At 37.3% G+C, this 21,655-nt stretch overlaps 2 protein-coding genes across 3 annotated transcripts; both read right to left on the bottom strand.

The window, feature by feature from the left end:
• Positions 1 to 489: 489 nt before the first annotated feature.
• Positions 490 to 1,782, bottom strand: LOC137728006 (uncharacterized). Its single transcript, XM_068466882.2, has 2 exons — positions 1,624 to 1,782; positions 490 to 1,266 (listed from the first exon to the last, which is right to left on the bottom strand). The coding sequence occupies exons 1-2, from the start codon at positions 1,636 to 1,638 to the stop codon at positions 781 to 783; spliced, it is 501 nt and encodes a 166-aa protein (XP_068322983.2). The 5' UTR covers positions 1,639 to 1,782; the 3' UTR covers positions 490 to 780.
• A 5,643-nt stretch (positions 1,783 to 7,425) lies between these two features.
• On the bottom strand, positions 7,426 to 19,110 carry LOC137727955 (uncharacterized). 2 transcript variants are annotated; one of them, XM_088678653.1, is made up of 9 exons: positions 17,050 to 17,068; positions 10,263 to 10,436; positions 10,043 to 10,136; positions 9,253 to 9,372; positions 9,105 to 9,153; positions 8,800 to 8,899; positions 8,625 to 8,686; positions 8,428 to 8,486; positions 7,426 to 7,836 (listed from the first exon to the last, which is right to left on the bottom strand). In XM_088678653.1, the coding sequence occupies exons 2-9, from the start codon at positions 10,412 to 10,414 to the stop codon at positions 7,732 to 7,734; spliced, it is 741 nt and encodes a 246-aa protein (XP_088534779.1). In that variant the 5' UTR covers positions 10,415 to 10,436; positions 17,050 to 17,068; the 3' UTR covers positions 7,426 to 7,731. The 2 variants fall into 2 exon arrangements, with proteins under 2 accessions (XP_088534779.1, XP_088534780.1); XM_088678654.1 differs by lacking the exons at positions 10,263 to 10,436; positions 17,050 to 17,068 and adding an exon at positions 18,935 to 19,110.
• Between the last annotated feature and the right edge of the window lie 2,545 nt (positions 19,111 to 21,655).

The raw sequence follows: 21,655 nt of genomic DNA, 5'->3' as shown, positions 1-21,655 counted from the left end.
CGAGTAAGCATAATACAATAGAAATTGTCAAAACATAGAAGCTATAGGTGAGCTAGCAAGTAAGCTTCCCGACTCCTAAAGGCAACTAATTTATAATCGTTCATACGATCAGGACTCATTCATTCATTGAAACGCAAAGCCTAGAATATGATATCTATTCTGGTCTTTCATGTTGATTAATCCCAAGAACTTCGCAAAAGTTCTTTTGTCACTTGGCATAAGCACTAGACTCGGTCATCTAAATTTACTTATGTAACAAACTAAATACAAGGCATGATTATCGTGATCAAACATAACAAACATATGTGAAGAGTAAAATAGAAAGAAAAATGAGCTCTCTTCGGTTGCCATTGACTTCTCAACTTTCTTCTTGTTTTCAACTCCATGCATTTTAATGCGATGCGAAGTCATTGATATCAACATCAGCTCAAGTCCACAGATCCGTCAAATTATTACAACAGAGGATGAATATTACAAAAAACAAAAATATTATTCAAAACTAAAGCAAATCATATATTTTCACACCATACTAATCACCAATGCATTACATTCTTCAGTATAATCTCAGATATATCAAACCATAAAGCAGGATGCTTACATTAAGTGGAGATCATAATCCAAATGCCAAACCCCATTAATTTAATTTTAAAGCCTTACCTCAATTACAACATAAACTAACAAACAAATAGAAATGTGGATGAAAAGATGACCAACTCGAACATGCAAACCTAGAAAAAGGACTCCTTAAACTTCTCTCTCATCTTGTCATATGTTCATCTTCTATTCTTCAGTCTTCTCGACTGGAACTTCTGTGGTAGCTTCCTCTGCTGCTGCTGCTTCAACTGTTTTCTCTTCCTCAACTGGAGCAGCTGCTGGTGCCTCAGTTTCAATGGTCTCTTCTTTGGTCTTCTCTTCCACGGCAACAGGCTCTGCTGTTACGACCTCTTTAGGCTCTTCTGCTTCTGTTGTCTCCGTTTCTACTGTTGGCTCCTCCACCTCAGCTGCCTCGGCCGCCTTTGGTTCTTCTGCCACCTCCTCCTTGGTCTCAACTTCAACCGGAACTGGAGCCTCAGCTTCGGGAGCAGCTGGTTTCTCGATTTCTGCTTCTACGGGTGGTGTTGTTTCCTTTGGCTCTTCGGTGGTTGTAGCCTCAGGCTCGGTTGAAGGTGGTGCTGCAGCCACGGGCTCTTCCACGATTGCCTCCTCAGTCTTGGTCACCTCGATTGTCTTTGGCTCATTCTCTTGCAACGCTGCTGCTGGTGCAACCTTGAGTACCAATTTTGTTGAAAATCAGTCATATTTTAATTGTAAAATTAAGAAGATAAACAAGTTTTAAGATGATCTAATATACATAATACTTCGTCTAAAGAACGGAGGTCATGCGCATAGAACTTTTGATATACACGATATCGCATATCTTACGTTTCTCAAACGGATCAATTAACTTCGAGCTTGTATTTGTATACAAATAAGCGAAGGGATTTCTTAGAGCAAATAAAAAATATATGAAAAACTAATTGCATGAAGGTGTGTGTGTGTGTGTATATAGAGCAAATAAAAAATATATGAAAACTAATTGCATGAACGTGTGTGTGTGTGTGTGTAGTCTGTAGTGTGCATTACCTCAACACTGGCCATTGCTAGAGCAAATGAAAACTGAACAAAACAATACTTGGAAAGATGGGAGGAATGAAGGGTGCTTAATCGCTAGTGAGTGAAAGAGATGATCAAATGTGAGAGCTATATATAGATGTGAGAGCACCTCACTCTAATAAAAAACTGAAATTGGAGAAAGAGAGAGTTTGGAGAGATTTTTCAATGTACCGGAAACAAAAGCCGTACACTAAGTGTCATAATATAAGTGATTAGATTCCCGAATTTCTCAAGAGTTTGAGCACTTGAAGAATCTTTTTCCAATTTGACACCTCATGTCACTGATACAAATTAAAAGGACATTAACTTGTCTAGTTGTAAATGTTTTTTGTTATTTTTATATATTCAGATAACACTTTTGCAAATTGCAATGAAAATAAATATTAGCTTTGTGGACAATGAATTGGAATGGCAAATGGTGGAGGCCATTTCTCATATATATCAGCATCATCATATCTTTTCTTTTGAGTGGGTTTTTCTGTGTTTTGTGCAGTAGGGCATGTAGGTGGCTAACCATCATGCACTCATGTTCTTGTGTTGTGCCTTCGTTTCTTTTTCTATTAATCTTTTGTGTTGGTAGGCCCTAACCTTTCACTAAATAAGCTTAGCCTAGTTTAGATAAACGTCTTTCTTTTCTTTTTTGGATGCAAAATTTAGGCAAAATATTTGATAACTCAATTTAGTTCACAGAATGCAAGTTAAACATGACAAACGTAAGTTAGATCAGTCATTATTTAAGCACTTCAATTGTCAACCTTATAAAGGTCTAGGGTCTCTTTGACTTGGTGTTTACACCGCCTGACTTTTTTTGTTTATGCTTGGATCAAGGCATTTAGATGCTTATTGTGTGTTTGTTTTTGGTTGAGGAATGGAACTATGGCAACTAGAATGGGCAAGGTTTCTCTTGATCTGCTGGTTTAGCTCCTTTTCACTTGCGTTGAGATGAAGATGAGCTTGAGTTTAGCTTTCTAGGGAGGTTTTTTTTTGGATTTTCTGTTTGCTAGTCGTCTCCACCAATTATGTGGCGGAGGAGGGGAGGGGGAATCTCCCTTAAGGGTTTTTAGGTTTTTTTGTGTGGTCACTTTGGTTTTTGTGTGGGTCTTAGCTTTTGAGCTAAGACGCATTCTATATAATTTTATGTTTTGAGTATAAATGAGAATTTTTACTCATGCATTGAATGTATAAGTAGTGTTCCGTTTGTACATATTTTATTTACGAGACGGTTATTATTTTCTCACCTTAATTTGCGGAGTTTTTGTATGTTGTCCTTTTGGAATTTGTTGTAAAAGTTCCCATTGAACCAAAAAAAAAAAAAAAAAAAGCTCCTCAACAACTATAAAAAGAATCTTTAGGTTGGCATAGTAATGGAAAACCCTTATAACTTTTAGGTATCTCTTTTTATTTTTAATCACCATCATAATTCAATTGTATTACTATAAATCATAAATCATGAATGACTGAAATGTCTCTGTGAATCTTCTCAATTAAGAAAAATAGACTGCCAAAACAAAATCAGGTCTCTTTCGAAAAAAAAAAAAAATTCAAAATAAGCATGGGGCCTTGGAATCTGAAGAAATTCAAAATAAGCATGCATGGGGCCATGGAATATGAAAATAATTCAATTCCTTTTTTATTTTTAAAATCAAAATCAAAGGATTATTTGTACAAACATGATGGCATTGTTGAATTCAAAAGCATTGGCGGACAGCTTTTACTGTTTATAGTCAAAAATTTTACCATTTTTAAGGTTTCAGTTCATCTTCTTAATCACCCTTCGATTGAACCGAAACCATAAAAAAACAACTCCATCGATACGATCAAATCCTTCAAATGGACGTCAGCCAAACAAAAGAAAACAACCAATGCCTGAGGGGTGGGACCCGACAGCACCACCCTGCGATCATCACCGTCCCATGCCCCATGTGGGATCCACATGTAAACAAATCAAATGCTGCCGTGGCTTGCTTTTCCTTTCCTTTCAGCCCATTGCTCTTGGCTTTCGCAACCGCCCTTTCTAAAGATGGGGGACTGCGTGGGCCCCGGCGGGCCATGTTCTTGATGCTTTCCAGGTCGGATGCTCGTGACAGGGGACCCCACTAGCTGCCCGTCTGATGCGCCCTGCTGGATTACGGAATCCCCGATTGAAAAATAAACTAAACATTATTCTAATAGTAATGATATTCATACCATGTTTTTGTACCATATTTTCATATCGCCTTAAGTAGCATTTGATATGGACAGCTACATCATTTGAATTAATCAAATTTTTAAATTTAGCTCATTATTTAATAAACTAATACTTAAGAAAAACTAGTTAATTAAATTATGATTGTAGTATACAATGGGTCTTTCTCCTTCCTTTCCTTGGGTTTTGCAAATTTTTTAAATAATGTGGTTATCCACATCAGGTGTCACCTAAGATGGTATAAAAATACGTTATGAATAACATTACTCTTATTCTAATGATTGAGGTTACATGATAAGTTGTCTACTCAATTGTTCTAAAGAAAAATTGTATCACTCCACTGTAATAGGCAAACGAAGTAGACAAATTTAATTCTATTATTTATTTTCATCATTATCATATTTTTTCACTTCCTTCACATAAAATACTTTATTATAAATAGAGACGTGAGGACTCGTTCGCCTATAATGTTAAAACTTAAAAGTAGGTAATATTGTCTATTTTGTAAGTGTAGGTAAAATTTGCCTACCCAATTAACTACATCATTGAAATACATATTCGTCTGCTATCTCATAAAAATGGATTTTAATTTTTAACATTCTATTTGCCTGCTCCATTGAAGATGCTATTACACTCGTAGTTCTTATTATACCCTCGAGGGCCTCGACTGTACACGTAATAATCTGCCCTCTTCGAATCATGCATGTGCCATGCACAGTAAGATAGTATAAGCAAAGGACGAATTCGACAATGAATTTGATCGAAAAATAAATTTACTATGCTATTGTGGATCTCCACAATGACAATAATTGTAATACGTACATGCGTGATTCTACAGATTAACTCGGATTTTGGACACAAGATGCCCTCGATTTGTGTGTCGTCGCTCACCAAATTCATTCCTACTCTACTCTTAAAATGCTTTAGTCATGTGATTTAGTTCAACGACATTCAATCCTTGATATTGTTGTTTTGATATTAATTTTTAATATATTTTTCTCGTGAGTTGGATTAGTTTAGCAACATTCAGTCTTAAATTTATTACTTTCTAATATGTATCCATCTCAAGATAAAGATTGTCCGATATAGGTTGAATTAGGATGATGGTGTCCAACCTCTTACTTCATTGCTTGGTTACTAACTTCTAATACATGTATTTAGGGTAGAGATTGTTTGATATAGATCGGATTATGCTCCTAGTATTAATCATTACGAAAAATATATATTATTTACGAGTAAGAGAATGAGCTCAGAAAATACAAATGCAAGTATTATCCTAATATCAATTATGCATCTGTGGTCAAATTTGTCCAACATTTGGTTGGACTCCGAAAGGATTCATCATCTTTTCTAAATTTCTAATTACATATCTGTACTGTAAAGTGTGATTGTGGAGGAAAAGCTAAATGTGGGGACGGTGGGGAGTGTCCCACCAATTGGATCCCGCGAGAATTAGCATTACGAGTGGACCAATCAATAAACATAGATGACTTACAACTTGCTTTAATCTATATATACTAGCATATGAACACACACAAAGTATGTGTGAAAATTTTTTATTTTTGTTTTTGAAATAGAAGGAGAGAGGAAGAGAGTGACAGAGAATGTGGAAGTGGGAAGTTTTAATTTTTTTTAAAAAAATTTTAAGTAGAGATATGCTAGGATTACACATAGGTGATGGTTTGAAAAAAAAAAAACAGCAAAATTTGGTTGTGTAAAATTACATTTATATCTCATATTTCTTATTCATGTTATTTTTTAATTAGAGAGTTAAACTGGTATTTTCATAAAATTTTAATTGACAATGAGTGTTTTATTAATTAGTAGAGATAAAACTCTAACTATCTCAAAGCTAATAATTTAGTGCTATGCAAAAGCTTTTTCAGCTTTCTTATGTAGTAATGCGTTTAACTTGAGATGCATTGTGACATGCCTATGCCAATAAATTGTTCTCCTCTAAATCATAAAGAAAACTTCGTATGGGAGTCTGATCAGTTAAATGTTCAAACTCTCCCACAAAAGGAGGAGCTTTGCTCTGTTTAAGTATCATCAGGTCCGATGCAAGCATAACTTTTAATAACGCTACTCTCGCCCTTTGCGAAAGTGGACAAGCTAATCAAATTGTGCTACTAAAGTTTTATCCTGTGACAATGTTACACATGTTCGGAATTACCGAATCATTTAGTACGTCAAAGCTTCCCAAAGAAGTGGGGCTTACGAGTCAAGAAATCCTCTCCAGATCCTTTCTACCAAATCCATCAAGTCAAGAAATCTGGACTCTTGAAATTTGATCCAACGACTAAAAACAAGGGTCCCCTTTAAAAGTTATAATAACTTTAACCGTTGGATCAAATTTCAAGAATCCGAATTTCTTGACTTAGTAAATTTGATGAAAGGGATCCGGAGAGGATCCCTTTTCCCCATCCCATGACTCCAAGTTGAGTCTAGGTGTGTACACGTAAGCCTGAGTTTGGCCATGCTGGAAATGGTAAAGTAGTGAATGATTCCCTTTTGCCCATACACGCTTCTCCAAATTTCTTTTTTTATTAGCTAGTAGATCATAACACAAGATTTTACATTTATATCTTGTGAAAGGCAAGTTTCAACATGGAAGGGCAAACCTTGAGTATGTACTTGATCTGTTCTGAATCATTGTGAAAATTGAAATGCGATGTGTTTTGCTTAAAATGTAAAAATGGAGGGAAATACCTATCAAATCATTTCGGATCATTGTAGCTAATTTTTACAAAAAAAAGAAAAACATAACACGATTATCAAATTTGTGATGAGCGATGTAGAGATACTGCTTGATTACATATAAAATTGTTGTCTACTGAAAGGTGGTGAGTTTTATACGTAACTACAAAGTTTTTAATTTGTCCATCTATCTCAATCACCAAAAACGTTACAATCACAAGGTTAATCAGAAACTATATAGCTTTTGCCACATATACTTTCACTTCCATCAGTTCTATGTATTGGAAAATTTGGGATTGCAACAGTTGGGCAGACATCTCTTTCTTCCTTTTAATTTTTTCCACACTTGTTTTGGTAGGCACTCTGCTCTTTTCTTTTAGGTAATGCTAAGGAGATTAAATTTGGAGAAATTTATAATTGTAACCGGATTACAGATTGGTACACCACGTGCTTTTATATAATTGGTGGGAAACTTTATTTTTTAAATTATTAACTTTTTAACACATATATTCCATCATTTGTATAGTGACACGTGGTGTACCACCCCATGTTCTTATCACATTGAAAAATCTCTCCAAAATTTGTAAACAAAATGAGTATTTTAGTTTTCAAAATTGTCTACAAATTTAGTCTCTTTAACATTATTTTTTTCTTCTTTTCCGTGCATATTTGTCGATTCAGCTGGTCTACCACAGAAAATGGCGGGCCTTCTTTGAGCGACAAGGATTTATTTGTCAATCAAAAACTTCCGAAGTTTCGGGCACTCGGGAAGGAAAGGAAAGGCTGCAGATTCAATAGAATCTTTAAAGTGCAGACCATACTCAACGCTAATCATGTTAATTAAAGTACAGCAAGCCACTTTTGTTTGGCAGCCACTTACTTGCACCATCTTTTTCAGGGAACTTTGAAAATAAATCATTTCAACAGTTAGTTTCAGACCAAAAAGAAAAGGAATTACGAGTTACAACCAGCAGTGGGTTCGATCTGCTAAAAAAACAGTGCCTTGTTTAATGATCCGAACTTAAATTTAAGCTGCTAAAGACTACGACGACTGCGTTTTTTGTAAGTTCTTATGTTTTTCTTGGGTCTCTCTAAAGTCTGACTGACTTTACTGCCTGGGTGGAAGAAACCCAGGAGGAGAGCATGTGAACAGAAACGATGCTTCCGTCGGGCAGCCAACTTCACGATTTCAGCTTTCATCTGGCAAGTTCTCTCAATACTGCTTCGGCGCGATGCTCAAATTTTGGTAAGGCCCAGTCATGCTGGACTATATCAAGACTGTCCTTCTCAGCTCCCAAGCTCTGATCAATCCAAAAAGGAAAAAGCAAAACCCCTTTTAGATTAGAACTCGTGATGCAGAATAAAAGAACTTTTTAGTTAATCATATTTCCAATTGTTTTCATCCAAAATAAGTAAATGCGAACATGATTCAGACGAACATCCAGAAGAGGAATGGTTGGAACTTCATTTGAATGCTTCTTAACAGATATATCAAACTACCACAGCACAAGTCTATTAAAAGCTACAGAAAAAAAAATAGCCATTCTATTACAAACTTTACCGTTCAAAGTGATGGGTGCTTCCCAAATAATTAAATGATTAGTTTAATGAAGGATAAGGCATCCATTGTCAAGTGAGTAAGTTGATTGGACAAGCATATAAGCCCCAACAAATTTGCCCCAAAAGGAAAAAGGCCCTGACCTTAACGTTCAGATGACTTGACAATAAATGTACTTAAAGAACAATGGCGATGCATGCACTCAGGGTCTAAAACAGATACTTTCGTGAAATTTAGTTGCGTATCTGAGTTTTTCATCCGTCAAATTGAACAGGCCAACAGTGCATAAATAGATTTGTCCAAAAAAAAACATAAAAATTACTTAAGTTCGTACCTTTGATGGATCAAATCCAAAGCCACTCATTTGCATCATTTTCTGAGTATCGTCCATGGCTGCATAACAAAAGTTAATAGTTTTCAACCTCATAGATCATATAAACTTGCAGTGCACATGTGTGAAAAGACAAAAAATATGCATTTCTGAGGAAGAAAAATTATCGTGAGGTAATAATCATATAAGGAGATACCAACCATTTTCTTCTCCCAGAATGAGACTAAACAAACCCCTTAATCCAAACAGATTAAGAAAGTACCTGAGAGAACAAATTTGAATAATTAGAGACAATCAGTTAAGAAAAAACACCCAATAGAAAGAAAAAAAAGATGAATTTTATACAACGGGATTGCTCAAAACATAAACATGTACCATGAGCGGCTACTGACGTAGCTAACATCAACAGTGCTCAAGTCAATCCCATTCTGAAGCATAGACCTGAACCTTTGAGTAAGAGGAAAGGGAATTTTGGCTGTGGAAAAGAAAATAAAGACACTCATAAACCTGACATCTTGAGCATATTATGAAGATTTATATTACTAAAAATGACTATTGTATATCTATTGAATGACAACCTATTATACAGGTCAATCATCAAGGACGTGAAAAAGAAGGATGACAAAAATTTATGCAAGCACAGGAACCGAAAAATCAGTTTGAGAGGCATTGAAACATACCTGCTACAAATCCAGAGAAGAAAAAGTTGACCCATGCAAAAGTAAGAGTCTGGCCAACACAAAGGTAATCATGAAAAATCAGTTACAATATCTGAGAAAATGAAGCCAAATTACAGTAAAAACTAAAAACTCAAGCAATCTGAAATACCTGGGGTATTATCATGGACAGATTTTTCTTCATCATATCCATGGCCATGTTGGGATCAGAGAACATTTGCGCTTGTGGATTCTGTGCCTGACCCTTAGGAACAATTAACAACCCATTTTCCTGCCATAGTGAAAAATGTTTGACATCAGTATCAACAGAATGACAACAAGAAATAGCAGACGACAACCTAGTTTCAGTGCATCTTCTAGACCTCCATACATGAATCAAAGTTTTGACGCTCCTAACCATAGAGAAAGCATTGAAAGTTTAGTAAATTCGAGAACACTGAAAATTAGTAAAATAGAGAGCATTGAAATTTTATACAAAAACGCTTCAAGAGCTCAATTGGAGAAAATACAATAAAAATCTTATCCAACCACATGTTATGCTCTAATTGGTCCGTAGTTGTGAGATTTCTTAAAGCTTCCCTTCTTCCATTACAAAGTCAGCTGGGTTTGTTTAAAGAATTGGGTTTGAAGTGTTTCTAAGTGTAATGCTATCAAAGGGTTTCTATGTGAAAAGCCTTGAAATTTCTCGTATTCATCGGCTCCTTACAATAAACCATGCTGTAAGTTTTCAACAACAAAATGAGACGAAGAATTCTCGCTACCCGTTACAACAAATTTCCAATCCAAATTACATGAGCCCAATGCTAAACTCTAACTCATCAACAACACCAACAAATAAAATTCCTTTCAGCTTACGATAACAAAAGCATTTCAATCTAGTGCTCTTAGAAAAAAAAAATTAAACGACTAATTAGCAAATACAACAAGAATTATTGGCAAACCTCGTTGTTGTAATACAATCGGCGAGCACGAAACGACTTTGGAGGTATGAAATTAGCAGCAGCACGTAAGTTCCGAGCCCTGATAATCAATTGCCTGAATTCACAACCAAAAGCAATTTCATAAAGTCAGACGCAGTAATAGATCACAAACACATACAAATATAGACATACAAACGCATGTAGTATAATAAGCATGTGTAATTAGGGTTAAGAGGGAGACCCTTCTTTGACAATTTTGGCATCGGGGACTTGGTTGGATCGCATGAGCTTGGAGACGAAGTATCGGAGGACGCCGATGAGAACCATGACCACCGAGAGAGGGATGAGAACCCAGTCTCTGATGGCTGTGTCAAGCACCAGATCTGCCGCCATTGTTGGAGCTTCGCGGGCAGTCGGGCAGTCAAAGAATGAGAGCTAAACGACAGTCTTTGGTTGCGCTTTGTGTATATCTCTCTCTGTTCTGCTCTGCCTCGCCTCGTTTATCAATTGGATTTTCACGACCCGGTGTTTGCCTTTCAGTCGGTCCAGGAATGCGAATGTGAAAAGACCAAATGCAGAGGGGATATCCGTGTCCTGCTCGAAAAGGTCAAGGGTGTTTCAGTACTTAAGGAGTTGGACTTCATGAACTCACTGACCCAATAATGACAGAGTAAAAGGCCCAAGCCAATCATTCTCAAACCCAAAATCGTACCAGCCCAAATATTTTTGTAAGACTCAACAATGAGAAGTATTATCGCCGTGGTTGAAAGGTGTTGAGCCATTGCATGACGACGTGGATTTGAACGCCGTCGGTGGCTAAAAAAAACAAGGCGAAGATATTATCTTATCGTTTGTGAATAAAAATAAATAAATAAATGTACCATACTTCAAATCACATTTATGAGCACCAAAAATACAAATTACGCTGGTATACCATTTTACGTGTTGTAGATACTAGATAATTCATTGAGGAACTTACCGAAAAAGATTAACTAGCTACTATGCAACACCTAAAAAAAAGTACAAGTAACGAAATATTACACCTTTGAAAGGTAACATTGTGCTACTGCTAGTGCTACACCATGAGGTAAACTAAATTCTTGCCTTCTGCAGACGTGATACTTGCAGTAGTCGGTTGTCCTTGAACCAAACTCCCGTAATTTCTTAGAGAAATCAAGGAGGGGGTATAACTCAAGATGCTGGTGCACACGCTCTTGGATGGGAATAATTCTGCTTTCGTCGTGGAACCGCTTCTTAGATCCAAAAAATATGTACTACGAGTGGCACCTCCGTGTTGATTGAAAAATATGCCGTGCGCCCATTGGTAGCATTTCAAAGGCCACGCTTGGTAGAAAGGAGTATCCCTCCCGTAAATTATTTTGGTTTCTACCTTGTACTCAAGACTCCACTCTTGATTCTTGTCATGGTAATTCTTCAACACCCATATCTCAAGATGATCCCGTGACGAAGCATCTACCAAGGCCATATATCCTCTCAAATTTACCAAGTGGAGGTAGAAAAGGTTGTTTTTGAAAGCACCTGTCGACTCCGTTGGTGGTGTATCCCCACGGCCAAGATACTTGTAGCTGTCTCCAAAGTATTTGGGAGGAGGAATTCTTTGGTGGAACTCCTCTTTGCTGAAGTCGAAGGAAACTATGCTTATAGCCCATTTTATTGGATCATCATCATCATCATAATCATAATAATCATCAGCATCATCGTAATTATTATTATCATCATCATAATACTCGCCATCATCATCACCATTATCACCATTAACGGGATACTCGTACTCGGACCATACCAGCCAATGCATGTCGCCGTATGCGTATAACTTCGTCGCACTTAAATTACAAGGAGGAGCTGAGTCTACCTCCCGCCACGAGTTTGTTCCCAATACATGAACTTGGGCCACCAGCTGGCTGCTGTAGTCTTTATTTCCAGAGACACGGACGATCTTGAGATGATTGGTAACATTATCCAATCCCATAGCTAACCAATCTAAGACGCTATCTTTGGGACATGACGCTGGAAGTTGAGCGTTGGTTGTTGTTGGGAGCACTAGGACTTCTCTCCTAAGAGGATTAACTAAGATGCATGGATCTTCAAATCTTATGGAATCAGATTCCCGATCCCCAAAAAACCTAAAACAAAGCAAGTTGCAGAATACAAATTCAAATTTTTCGTACCAACCATCTGGCCGCGGTGGTGGGGGACCAAACTCGGCCGGCGCGGTTGCATCATCTTCCTTGTGTGTGAAGGCATTCTTATTGTCGTCGTATTCCACTGATTGGAAGGCACAATATCCAACTGTGGTGATACTATGATCCATATGCATAAGTTTAGGTACTTGATTAACATCATCAAAATTAGTCTGGGTAGCTTGTACCGTAAGTAAACGTTGCGTGTGAAGGGTAACAAAAGATGGACAGTCGACTATGTTTAACACGGTCTTTGAGACGCATCGGATGCAAAACAGTGAGCTTACGGGTAGCCTTAAGAGGATGTCGATGAGAATTTCGGTGGGTAGGCTCGTTAACGAAGAACAACTAGTGCTGTTGTTGATGCAACAGTCCAGCAGCTTCCTCTTCTTTCTCTGCTGCTCGATCCCAGACAACATCTCCATGTATTTTCTCGATATCAAAAAGGCAGTAGTTATTTCTCTCTCTCTCTCTCTCTCTCTCTCTCTCTCTCTCTCTCTCTCTCTCTCTCTCTCTCTCTCTCTCAATTGTTTTCGTGACTTCAGTAGTTGAGGTTCTTGAGGCTAGGTCTTGTATATTTATAAGGCTTTGAACTTCTCCATTTGCCAGAAGGATTCTCTCTCTCAATTTCCAAGTTTCCCACTACAAAACGAATTCGTATTCCTATTGCAAAACGGGAAACCAAGACCTGTTAGGAAACTTACACTTACTAGGCATGTTTTCTTAACCGGAATCGGAAAGATACACTGCTACAAAAAAATCACATTGATTCGGTCCTGCATGCTGGATGCAAAAAAAAATGGACGAAAAGACAAAAGAGTCAAAAGGCGGATGGGAAAATAAGGAAGACTAAATTAGTTAAACACCAGAGTTCATAGTTATGATCGTTTTTCACCACTGTAATAAATTGCCATCAGCATTAGTACTAGTGGGTTTGAAAATTAAAAACTTGTTTATTAACTTTTTTTCGTTTTCAGTTTTTTAAAACATGAAATTGAAACTAAAAGCTGAAAGTTATTTTTTATGAACTTTCAATGTCTGACTTTCAATTTTCTGTTTTAGGTTTATAAAAAGAAAATATAAAGGTTCGCAATACACTTGCTATTGGCTGAGAGTAGGAAATAGAGAAAGTTTAGAAATGAAGTACGATGAGAAAGTAAATTTATTATTATTTATTTATTTATAACCAATAGAATAATTATTATATATATATATATATATATATTTTTTTTTTGGAAAACCTCGGCAGCACGAGGTAAATATATAGATAAGAAAAAAAAAGTTACACCTAGTCAATGGGGGACAAAAATCTTACCCCTCATAGAACAAGAAAAACGAAAGACAAAGAGGGGGGACATACATCTTACCCCTTTTGAGAAAGGAAAATACAGGAAAAAGAGGGGGGACATAGACCGTACTCTTCTTGAAAAGAAAATACAAGGAAAAGATTGGGTGGACGTATGCCCAAACCCCTCTATAAACCTTAAAAGGTAAGAACCTGCAAGATAAGCTGCAAAATGAAAAAGGAAATCCAAAAAGATTAGGTAAAAAAGGGAAATCACATATCAAGAAGGGGAGACAAACCTGTAGGCTGGCATGCCCAAGAAATCTGAGTGCAGAAAAGGAAGAATCTCTATAGGGGAGTGGAATGCCAAATAAGTGAAGATGAGAGAAGCCCTAAATTGGCTAATTTGTCAGCAACATCATTCCCTTCTCAAAATGTATGAGAGCAACGGAAAACCATGTTCTGCAATTGGAGAATACAATTGTTCCAGCGTGTCTGAAGCGACCAAGGGGGAGAGAAAGATGCAGAAGCAAAACAAGATATTACACTAGAAGAGTCACTTTCAAGCCATAAATTTTTCCAACCCCGCGCATGAGCCAATTCGACAACAAGCATGATATCATGGAGCTCCGCATAGAAAGAAGTACGATGGCCCAAGCTTAGGGAGAAACCACCAAGAAAATAACCCGCAGAATCTCGGAAAACCCCGCCACAAGCCGCAGGACCCGGATTACCTTTAGCAAGACCATCAGTATTCACTTTGACCCAAGAAAAAGGAAGGGGATGCCAAAGAACAGGGACAATAGAAGGAGCTTTACAAGACTTAGCTGAGATTCCAAGAGAGACTAAAAGTTGCCTATCCAAAATGCCTCGTATGTACCCAGGGTGAAAGGTCCAACTTGCCTAATCTAAGCCGAGATGGAACGGCAAAAACGTGAGAAGGAAAAGGGTTTGCTTTCAAACTTCACTTTATTACGCATCTTCCAAATAAACATTGCGAAGTTGTGGAGAAAACCGATTTGACACAAAGGCAAGCCATAAATCAGGGAGGGAGCCCGTAGGTGGAGTAATAGTGCCAAATTGGGTAGCTAGCCAACACCAAGCACGTTGTGCAAATTCACAACTAGAAAATAAATGGTCAATAGATTTAGAATCCTTGTAACATAGTTGGCATATTGGAACCAGCGGGATACCCCGTCGTTGAAGTTGATCTTCCATTGGGAGCTTGTTGAAAAGAATCTTTCAAACTAAAATAGAGTAGCGAGGTGGGATGAAAGGACACCAGATAGTGGAAGCCCAACTCTTAATAGGAAATCGATGACAAACAATTTCATAGCCATCGAAAACGAAAAGACTCCAGATGTAAAAGCTTCCCAAATTAAAACGTCCTTGTCCTCATCAATTGGAAGAGGCATTTCTAAAATCTCTTTAGCTAGGTCTGGAAAAGTAGAAGAAAAAATAGAAGGAATAACCCATTTTCCCATACGAATAATATTTGAGACCTAAGTACGAGATAGAGAATGAGCAATCTCAGTTGCACCAACAACGTCCTCAGTAGGCGTATCCAACCATTTATCAACCCAAAGGGAAGTAGTAGAACCATTTCGAATCACCCAACAACAATTCTGAAACAAGATATGAAGAATGGATTTAATACCAGGCCATATAGAAGATAGCTTGTAACTACAAGAATATAAATGACCATGCAGCTGGAAACGTTCTCGAAAATAAACACTCCAAGGAGAATCAGAAGTAATAATAACCCATCCAAGCTTTAAGAGAGCTGTAGTATTAAGAGAGCAAAGATCACGCAATCCCAAACCACCTTCATTCTTCGGTGCACATAACTGACGCCAAGAAACTGTAACAAACTTCTTGGAGGTCACGTCACCAGACCATATAAAATTGAAAGCACATCGCGAAAAAGACCTCAGCAAGGAAGAAGGCCACTTATAAACAAAAAAACTATGCAAGAGCATACTCTGAAAAACTGATTGAATGAGTTGAACTCTTCCTACCATATATAAAAGTTTCCCCTTCCAACCTGTTAACTTAGCTTTAGCTTTATCTGCCAAGGCTTGAAGATGACTCCTCTTAGGCTTGCCACAAAAGATTGGAACTCCTAAATAGACAAATGGTACTTTGCCTTCTTTGAATCCCAAGTAACTCTCAACCACAACTTTGCGATGCCTTGAAGTAGAGCTCAAGTAGAAAGTACTTTTTGCCTTATTGATAAATTGACCAGAGGCCCTACTATATTTATCGAAAAAACCTTGCAAATTACGAACTACCAAAATTTTGGGAATAATCTTGAAGAGAAAATTTGCCAAAGCAATAGGTCTAAATTGGGTAATGGAAATAGCGTCTTCCACCTTCGGTATCAGAACTAAGAAATTATTGTTGGCATTAGGGTATAACCAATTCGAGTGAAAGAATTGCTTCACAAATTGAATAACATCAAAGCCAACAATATCCCAACAATGGTGATAGAAAAAACCTGGAAAACCATCTGGCCCTGGCGCACTAGAAGCACTTAAAAAGAAAACTGCTTCCTTAATTTCCTCATCAATAGGTAATGCAGATAAAAGATCATTTTCAGAATCAGTGACCATTGGCCGAATGACCTCACAAACCTCATCAATACCTGAAGGAGTGAAAAAAGAGCCGAACAAGGTCTGATAGAAATTAACACAATGGTTCTCAATTGCCTGCGGATCAGTAAGAAGATTATTTCCATCAAGAATACAACTGATACGAGAGCTGGAGGATTTAATACGAGCATAGGCATGACAGAAAGAAGAATTTGTATCCCCTTCAGTCAACCACTTATAAATTTATCAAAATTATGAGGTGGAGAATTTTAATTTGGGTGTAGAGGGTGGTAATACTAACCCTTAGAAAATGGAGACCATGAGTCCTACTTGAGAACAGAAACCAATGTCTTGGCTGCCCATCTGCTGGGCATGCCTGCCAGTAGAGCAACTGAGCAAGGTGTGAAAATCTGGCCAGTTCTCCGAAGAAATTGTGCCCATAACCCTTCATCAAAATATGTAGCCGTTCTTGGTTGTCATGTGATGACAAGGATACCCTTCCCTTTTCGCAATGTGGAAAAAAGTTGCCAAACCTTTTCTCCATACATGAAGAAATGGACGGTTAGTTTTGCTTACGCGGAAGAACAGGTATTTCAGGTTTTGAGCTTCATCCGTAACTATTTGAATGGTGTTTTTCGAATCGTTTCATTGGGGTTTCGCTCAAATTTACGTTTTAAGCAAACAAAGCTGGCAGTGATCTAGGCGATACCATTACCAAGTAACCAAGGAACAAACTTTGCTTGTGGATGTGGGCAACATACTTAACTTCCTTTGCTGTATATAGCCATTTAGGTTAGGAATCTTGTCAAAAAAACATATTCATCTGCTGCATTATGTCTGTCTATATATCATATCTCATATGGTTTAGAACTTTCGATGTCTTACAATATTGATTCAATGTTCAAATGACTTTGGTTATTTGCCGCCATTGTTGGAGCTTCGCGGGTAGTCAAAGAATGAGAGCTAAACTACAGTCTTTGGTTGCGCTTTGGGTATATCTCTCTCTGTTCCTCGCCTCGTTATCGATTGGATTTTCACTACACGGTGTTTGTCTTTCAGTCGGTCCAGGAATGCGAAAGTGAAAAGACCAAAGGCGGAGGGGATGTCCGTGTACTGCTCGAAAAGGTCAAGGGTGTTTTAGTACTTAAATAGTTGGACTTCATGAACTCACTGACCCAATGAAGACAAGAGTAAAAGGCCCAAGCCAATCATTCTCAAACCCAAAATCGTACCAGCCCAAATATTTTTCTAGGACTCAACAATGCGAAGATATTATCACAGTGGTGGAAATGTGTTGAGTCTTTGCATGACGATGTGGGTTTGAACCCGTCGGTGGCTAAAAAAAAACAATGTGAAGATATTATCTTATTGTTTGTGAAGAAAAACAAATAAACAAATGTACCAAACTTCAAATCACATTTATGAGCACCGGAAATACAAATTACACTGGTATACCATTTTAAATGTTGTAGATACTAAATAATTCATTGAGGAACTTACAGAAAAAGATTAACTAAGATGCATGGTTCTTCAAATCTTATGGTATCAGATTCCGTATTCCCAAAAACCCTAAAACAAAGCAAGTTGCAGAATACAAATTCAAATTTGTCGTAGCAACCATCTGTCCGCGGCGGTGGGGGACCAAACTCGGCCGGCACAGTTGCATCATCTTCATTGTGTGTGAAGGCATTCTTATTGTCGTCGTGTTCCACTGATTGGAAGGCACAATATCCATCTGTGGTGATACTATGATCCATATGCATGAGTTTTGGTACTTGATCATGATTAACATCATCCAAATTGCTGGGTAGCTTGTACAGTAAGTAAACGTTGCGTGTGAAGGGTAACAAAAGATGGACAGTCGACTATGTTTAACACGGTCTTTGAGACACATCGGATGCAAAACAGTGAGCTTACGGGTAGCCTTAAGAGGATGTCGATGAGAATTTCGGTGGGTAGGCTCGTTAACAAAGAACAACTAGTGTTGTTGTTGATGCAACAGTCCTAGCAGCTTCCTCTTCTTTCTCTGCTGTTCGATCCCAGACAACTGATGAAATTGAGGTTCCACCATAAAACCAATTGGCAATATGGGGAGTAGCCCAAGACCATATAAGCACATAGCAAACCTTGTCCCTCACCAATGTGGGACAACTCTCAACACGCCCCCGCACGTGTGGCGGATTTTCAAGCCTACACGTGGACAACAACTGGGTGACGTGGAGCGCGTGTGGCCGTTTGGCTTCACACGAGGACAACCCGCTCTGATACCATGATGAAATTGAGGTTCCACCATAAAACCAATTGGCAATATGGGGAGTAGCCCAAGACCATATAAGCACATAGCAAACCTTGTCCCTCACCAATGTGGGACAACTCTCAACAACAACAACTCCATGTATTTTCTCGATATCAAAATGCAGTAGTTATTTCTCTCTCTCTATCAATTATTTTCGTGACTTCAGTAGTTGAGGTTCTTTAGGCTAGGTCTTGTATATTTGTAAGGCTTTGAACTTCTCCATTTGCCGGAAAGATTCTGTCTCTCAATTTCCAAGTTTTCCACTACAAAACGAAGTCATATTCCTATTGCAAAACGGGAAACCAAGACCTGTTAGGAAAACTACACTTACTAGGCATGTTTTCAAACCGGAATCGGAAGGATACACTGCTACAGAAAAATCACATTGATTCGGTCCTGGATGCAGGATGCAAAAAAAAAATGGACGAAAAGACAAAAGAGTCAAAGGCGGATGGGAAAATAAGCAATTTCATACAGTCAGACATACATACAAATGCATGTAGTATAATAAGCATGTGCAATTATGGTTAAGAGGGAGACCCTTCTTTGACAATTTTGGCATCGGGAACTTGGTTGGATCGCATGAGCTTGGAGACGAAGTATCGGAGGATGCCAACGAGAACCATGACCACCGAGAGAGGGATGAGAACCCAGTCTATGATGGCTGTGTCAAGCACCAGATCTGACGCCATTGTTGGAGCTTCGCGGGCATTCAGAGAATCTCTCTGTTCTGCTCTGTCTCTTTGTCGATTGGATTTTTACTACATGGCGTTTGTCTTTCAGTCAGTCCAGGGATGCGAAAGTGAAAAGACCAAAGGCGGAGGGGATATCAGTGCCCTGCTTGAAAAGGTCAAGGGTGTTTTAGTATTTAAAGGAGTTGGACTTCATGAACTCACTGCCCAAATGAAGACAGAGTAAAAGGTCACGCCAATCATTCTCAAACCCAAAATCGTACGAGCCCAAATATTTTTGTAAGACTCAACAATGCGAAGATATTATCTTATTGTTTGTGAAGAAAAACAAATAAACAAATTTACCAAACTTCAAATCACATTTATGAGCACCGAAAATACAAATTATGTTAGTATACTATTTTAGATGTTATAGATACTAGATAATTCATTGAGGAACTTGCAGAAAAAGATGAACTAGCTACTATGCAACACTAAAAAAAAGTACAATTAACAAAATATTACACCTAGAAAAAGGTTAAGGCATGTGAGTCATGTGACATTGTGACATGTCCGCCGAGTGGGCAATGAAGAGGTAGTTTTGATAAAACGACTGCATCAGTTGACCAATTATTGTGGGGATGGGTGGTTCGAAACTCTCCGTGGGTAATACAATCTTTGGTAATGTTTGTGAGTTCAAATTTGTAAACTAAAAATTTAATGATAGGTAGTGGTGATTATATTATTATTTAAATGTTGAATAACGTATTTTTTTTTATTTGTGACACATTATTTGCCTATTTAGTTTTCAAATTGGTTTAAAAAATTTAATCTTCCTAACATTATTCTAGAATCTTATGCATTATGAATACATGGATAATAATACGATCCACCACCAACTACTTTTCTTGGACAAATCAAACAAAATTTGTCCAATAGGGTATAAGAAATGCTAAGGAAAAAGGTGTTATCTAATCAATCAATAAGTACCATGTTAATAAATTTGTGTCGTATGTTCATGTGTCATGCCGCATTGGTGTGGTTTATCCTCATGCAACTGGTAGTTTTATTAGTAGCTTTGTGTGCAAAGTCTCCCATGAGGAGGAGCATGAAGCGACTGAATTCCTAGAGGCTGGTATCAATTTTTTTTTTTTTTTTTTTTAAACTCTGAAGTATTTGATGCGTTTTCATACTTGTCACACCCAAAACTCCGCCGAGATAATAGTTACTAGATTGGTCAAATTGGCATTATTTTGGTTTTGGGGTCATTTTATTTGAGAATCTTTATATAATGTATAGTGGTTACAATATCTGCTACAGTGGTTACTTTGAAGTATTGCATGGATTATGTTGTTCTTTGTTGTTTTGCGGCAGTGGCTGCACCGGTTTAATCAAATCTAGCAAAAGATGGGGATTTATGTAATCGGTTGGAAAACGCAAATTATGTACGCAGACATTTTTATCTTGTTTTTTTTTATTTTGTTATTTATAAGCTAAAAAGACGCGGCAACAGGTGGGTGGGGAGTGTGCATGCGTCCCATCAAATGGGACCCACCATGAGAGGAAATTATTTGTCCAGTCGTTCTGTTCTCCGATTTTGCGGACCAATATATCCCCACTGACTGAATTTTAAAAATGTAAAAATCATTTTGACAAAAAAATACCAATATAGGTTCAAAAATCGGATCAAACCGTCTATATTGGTTTCGGTTTCAATTTTTATGTTGATAGAATTGTTTAAAACTGAAACGAATTGTAAATATAAGTAATTAATTGGATTTTTAAAATTTTGTAAATTTCAACCGTTTGATCATGTTTCTTAATAAGTATGTTTCAGTCTTTCATTTATAAATTGACCAAAATGGTTTGGTAACCTAAATTTGTTAGTTATGTGTTTTATGTTTTGTGAATTGTTGATATGAATAATATTCAATAGCTTTGTAAAATTTCGGTGCCGTTAAATTTTTAAATCTTCTTCTATTGTAGTTCATCATTTTTTATGACTGGTTATGCATGTTCTTCGTTGTGTGATCCAATTACTATCTTTTACTATAAAAATCCTTTACCTTTTGTATGTGTTTTAAATATTTGTTGGCAAGATTTAAATGATTTATTATTCGAAACCATGAATCGGCATGAATCGAATTGAAACCGCTATGAATCATACGATTTTAGAAATAAATTTAAACGAAACTGCACCGAAACAAACCGTTAATATTTTTCAATTGCAATTCCAATTTGAAACCAAATTGTGCCCATCCTATCCCTCATTAGTTTCACTTCACTAACTCACATCACAAAAATCTAAAAACATAAATAGTCCAAATCTATTTCTTGTTCATTTGAACGATCCAGATTTCAGAGTCATTGAGCTCCAGATCTCTGTCCAAAAGAACTACTACAAATCAGTGATTCGTGATAAATAATCAAATTAATGAGCAAATTGCATGCATGTGTTTTGTGGTTTTGCGGCAGTGGCACCACAGTAATCAATCCTATTCCATCGCTGGAAAACTATTAACATTGAGATTGTTAATGCGAAAATAAACAAAACCTATTACGTTGGATAGAGATCTGGAAAAACGAAAAA

This window comes from Pyrus communis, chromosome 10 (genome assembly GCF_041283825.1).
Source record: "Pyrus communis isolate YQ-2024b chromosome 10, ASM4128382v1, whole genome shotgun sequence".
NCBI classification, from domain to species: Eukaryota; Viridiplantae; Streptophyta; class Magnoliopsida; order Rosales; family Rosaceae; genus Pyrus; species Pyrus communis.
This window is presented reverse-complemented; position numbering and strand designations above follow the sequence as displayed.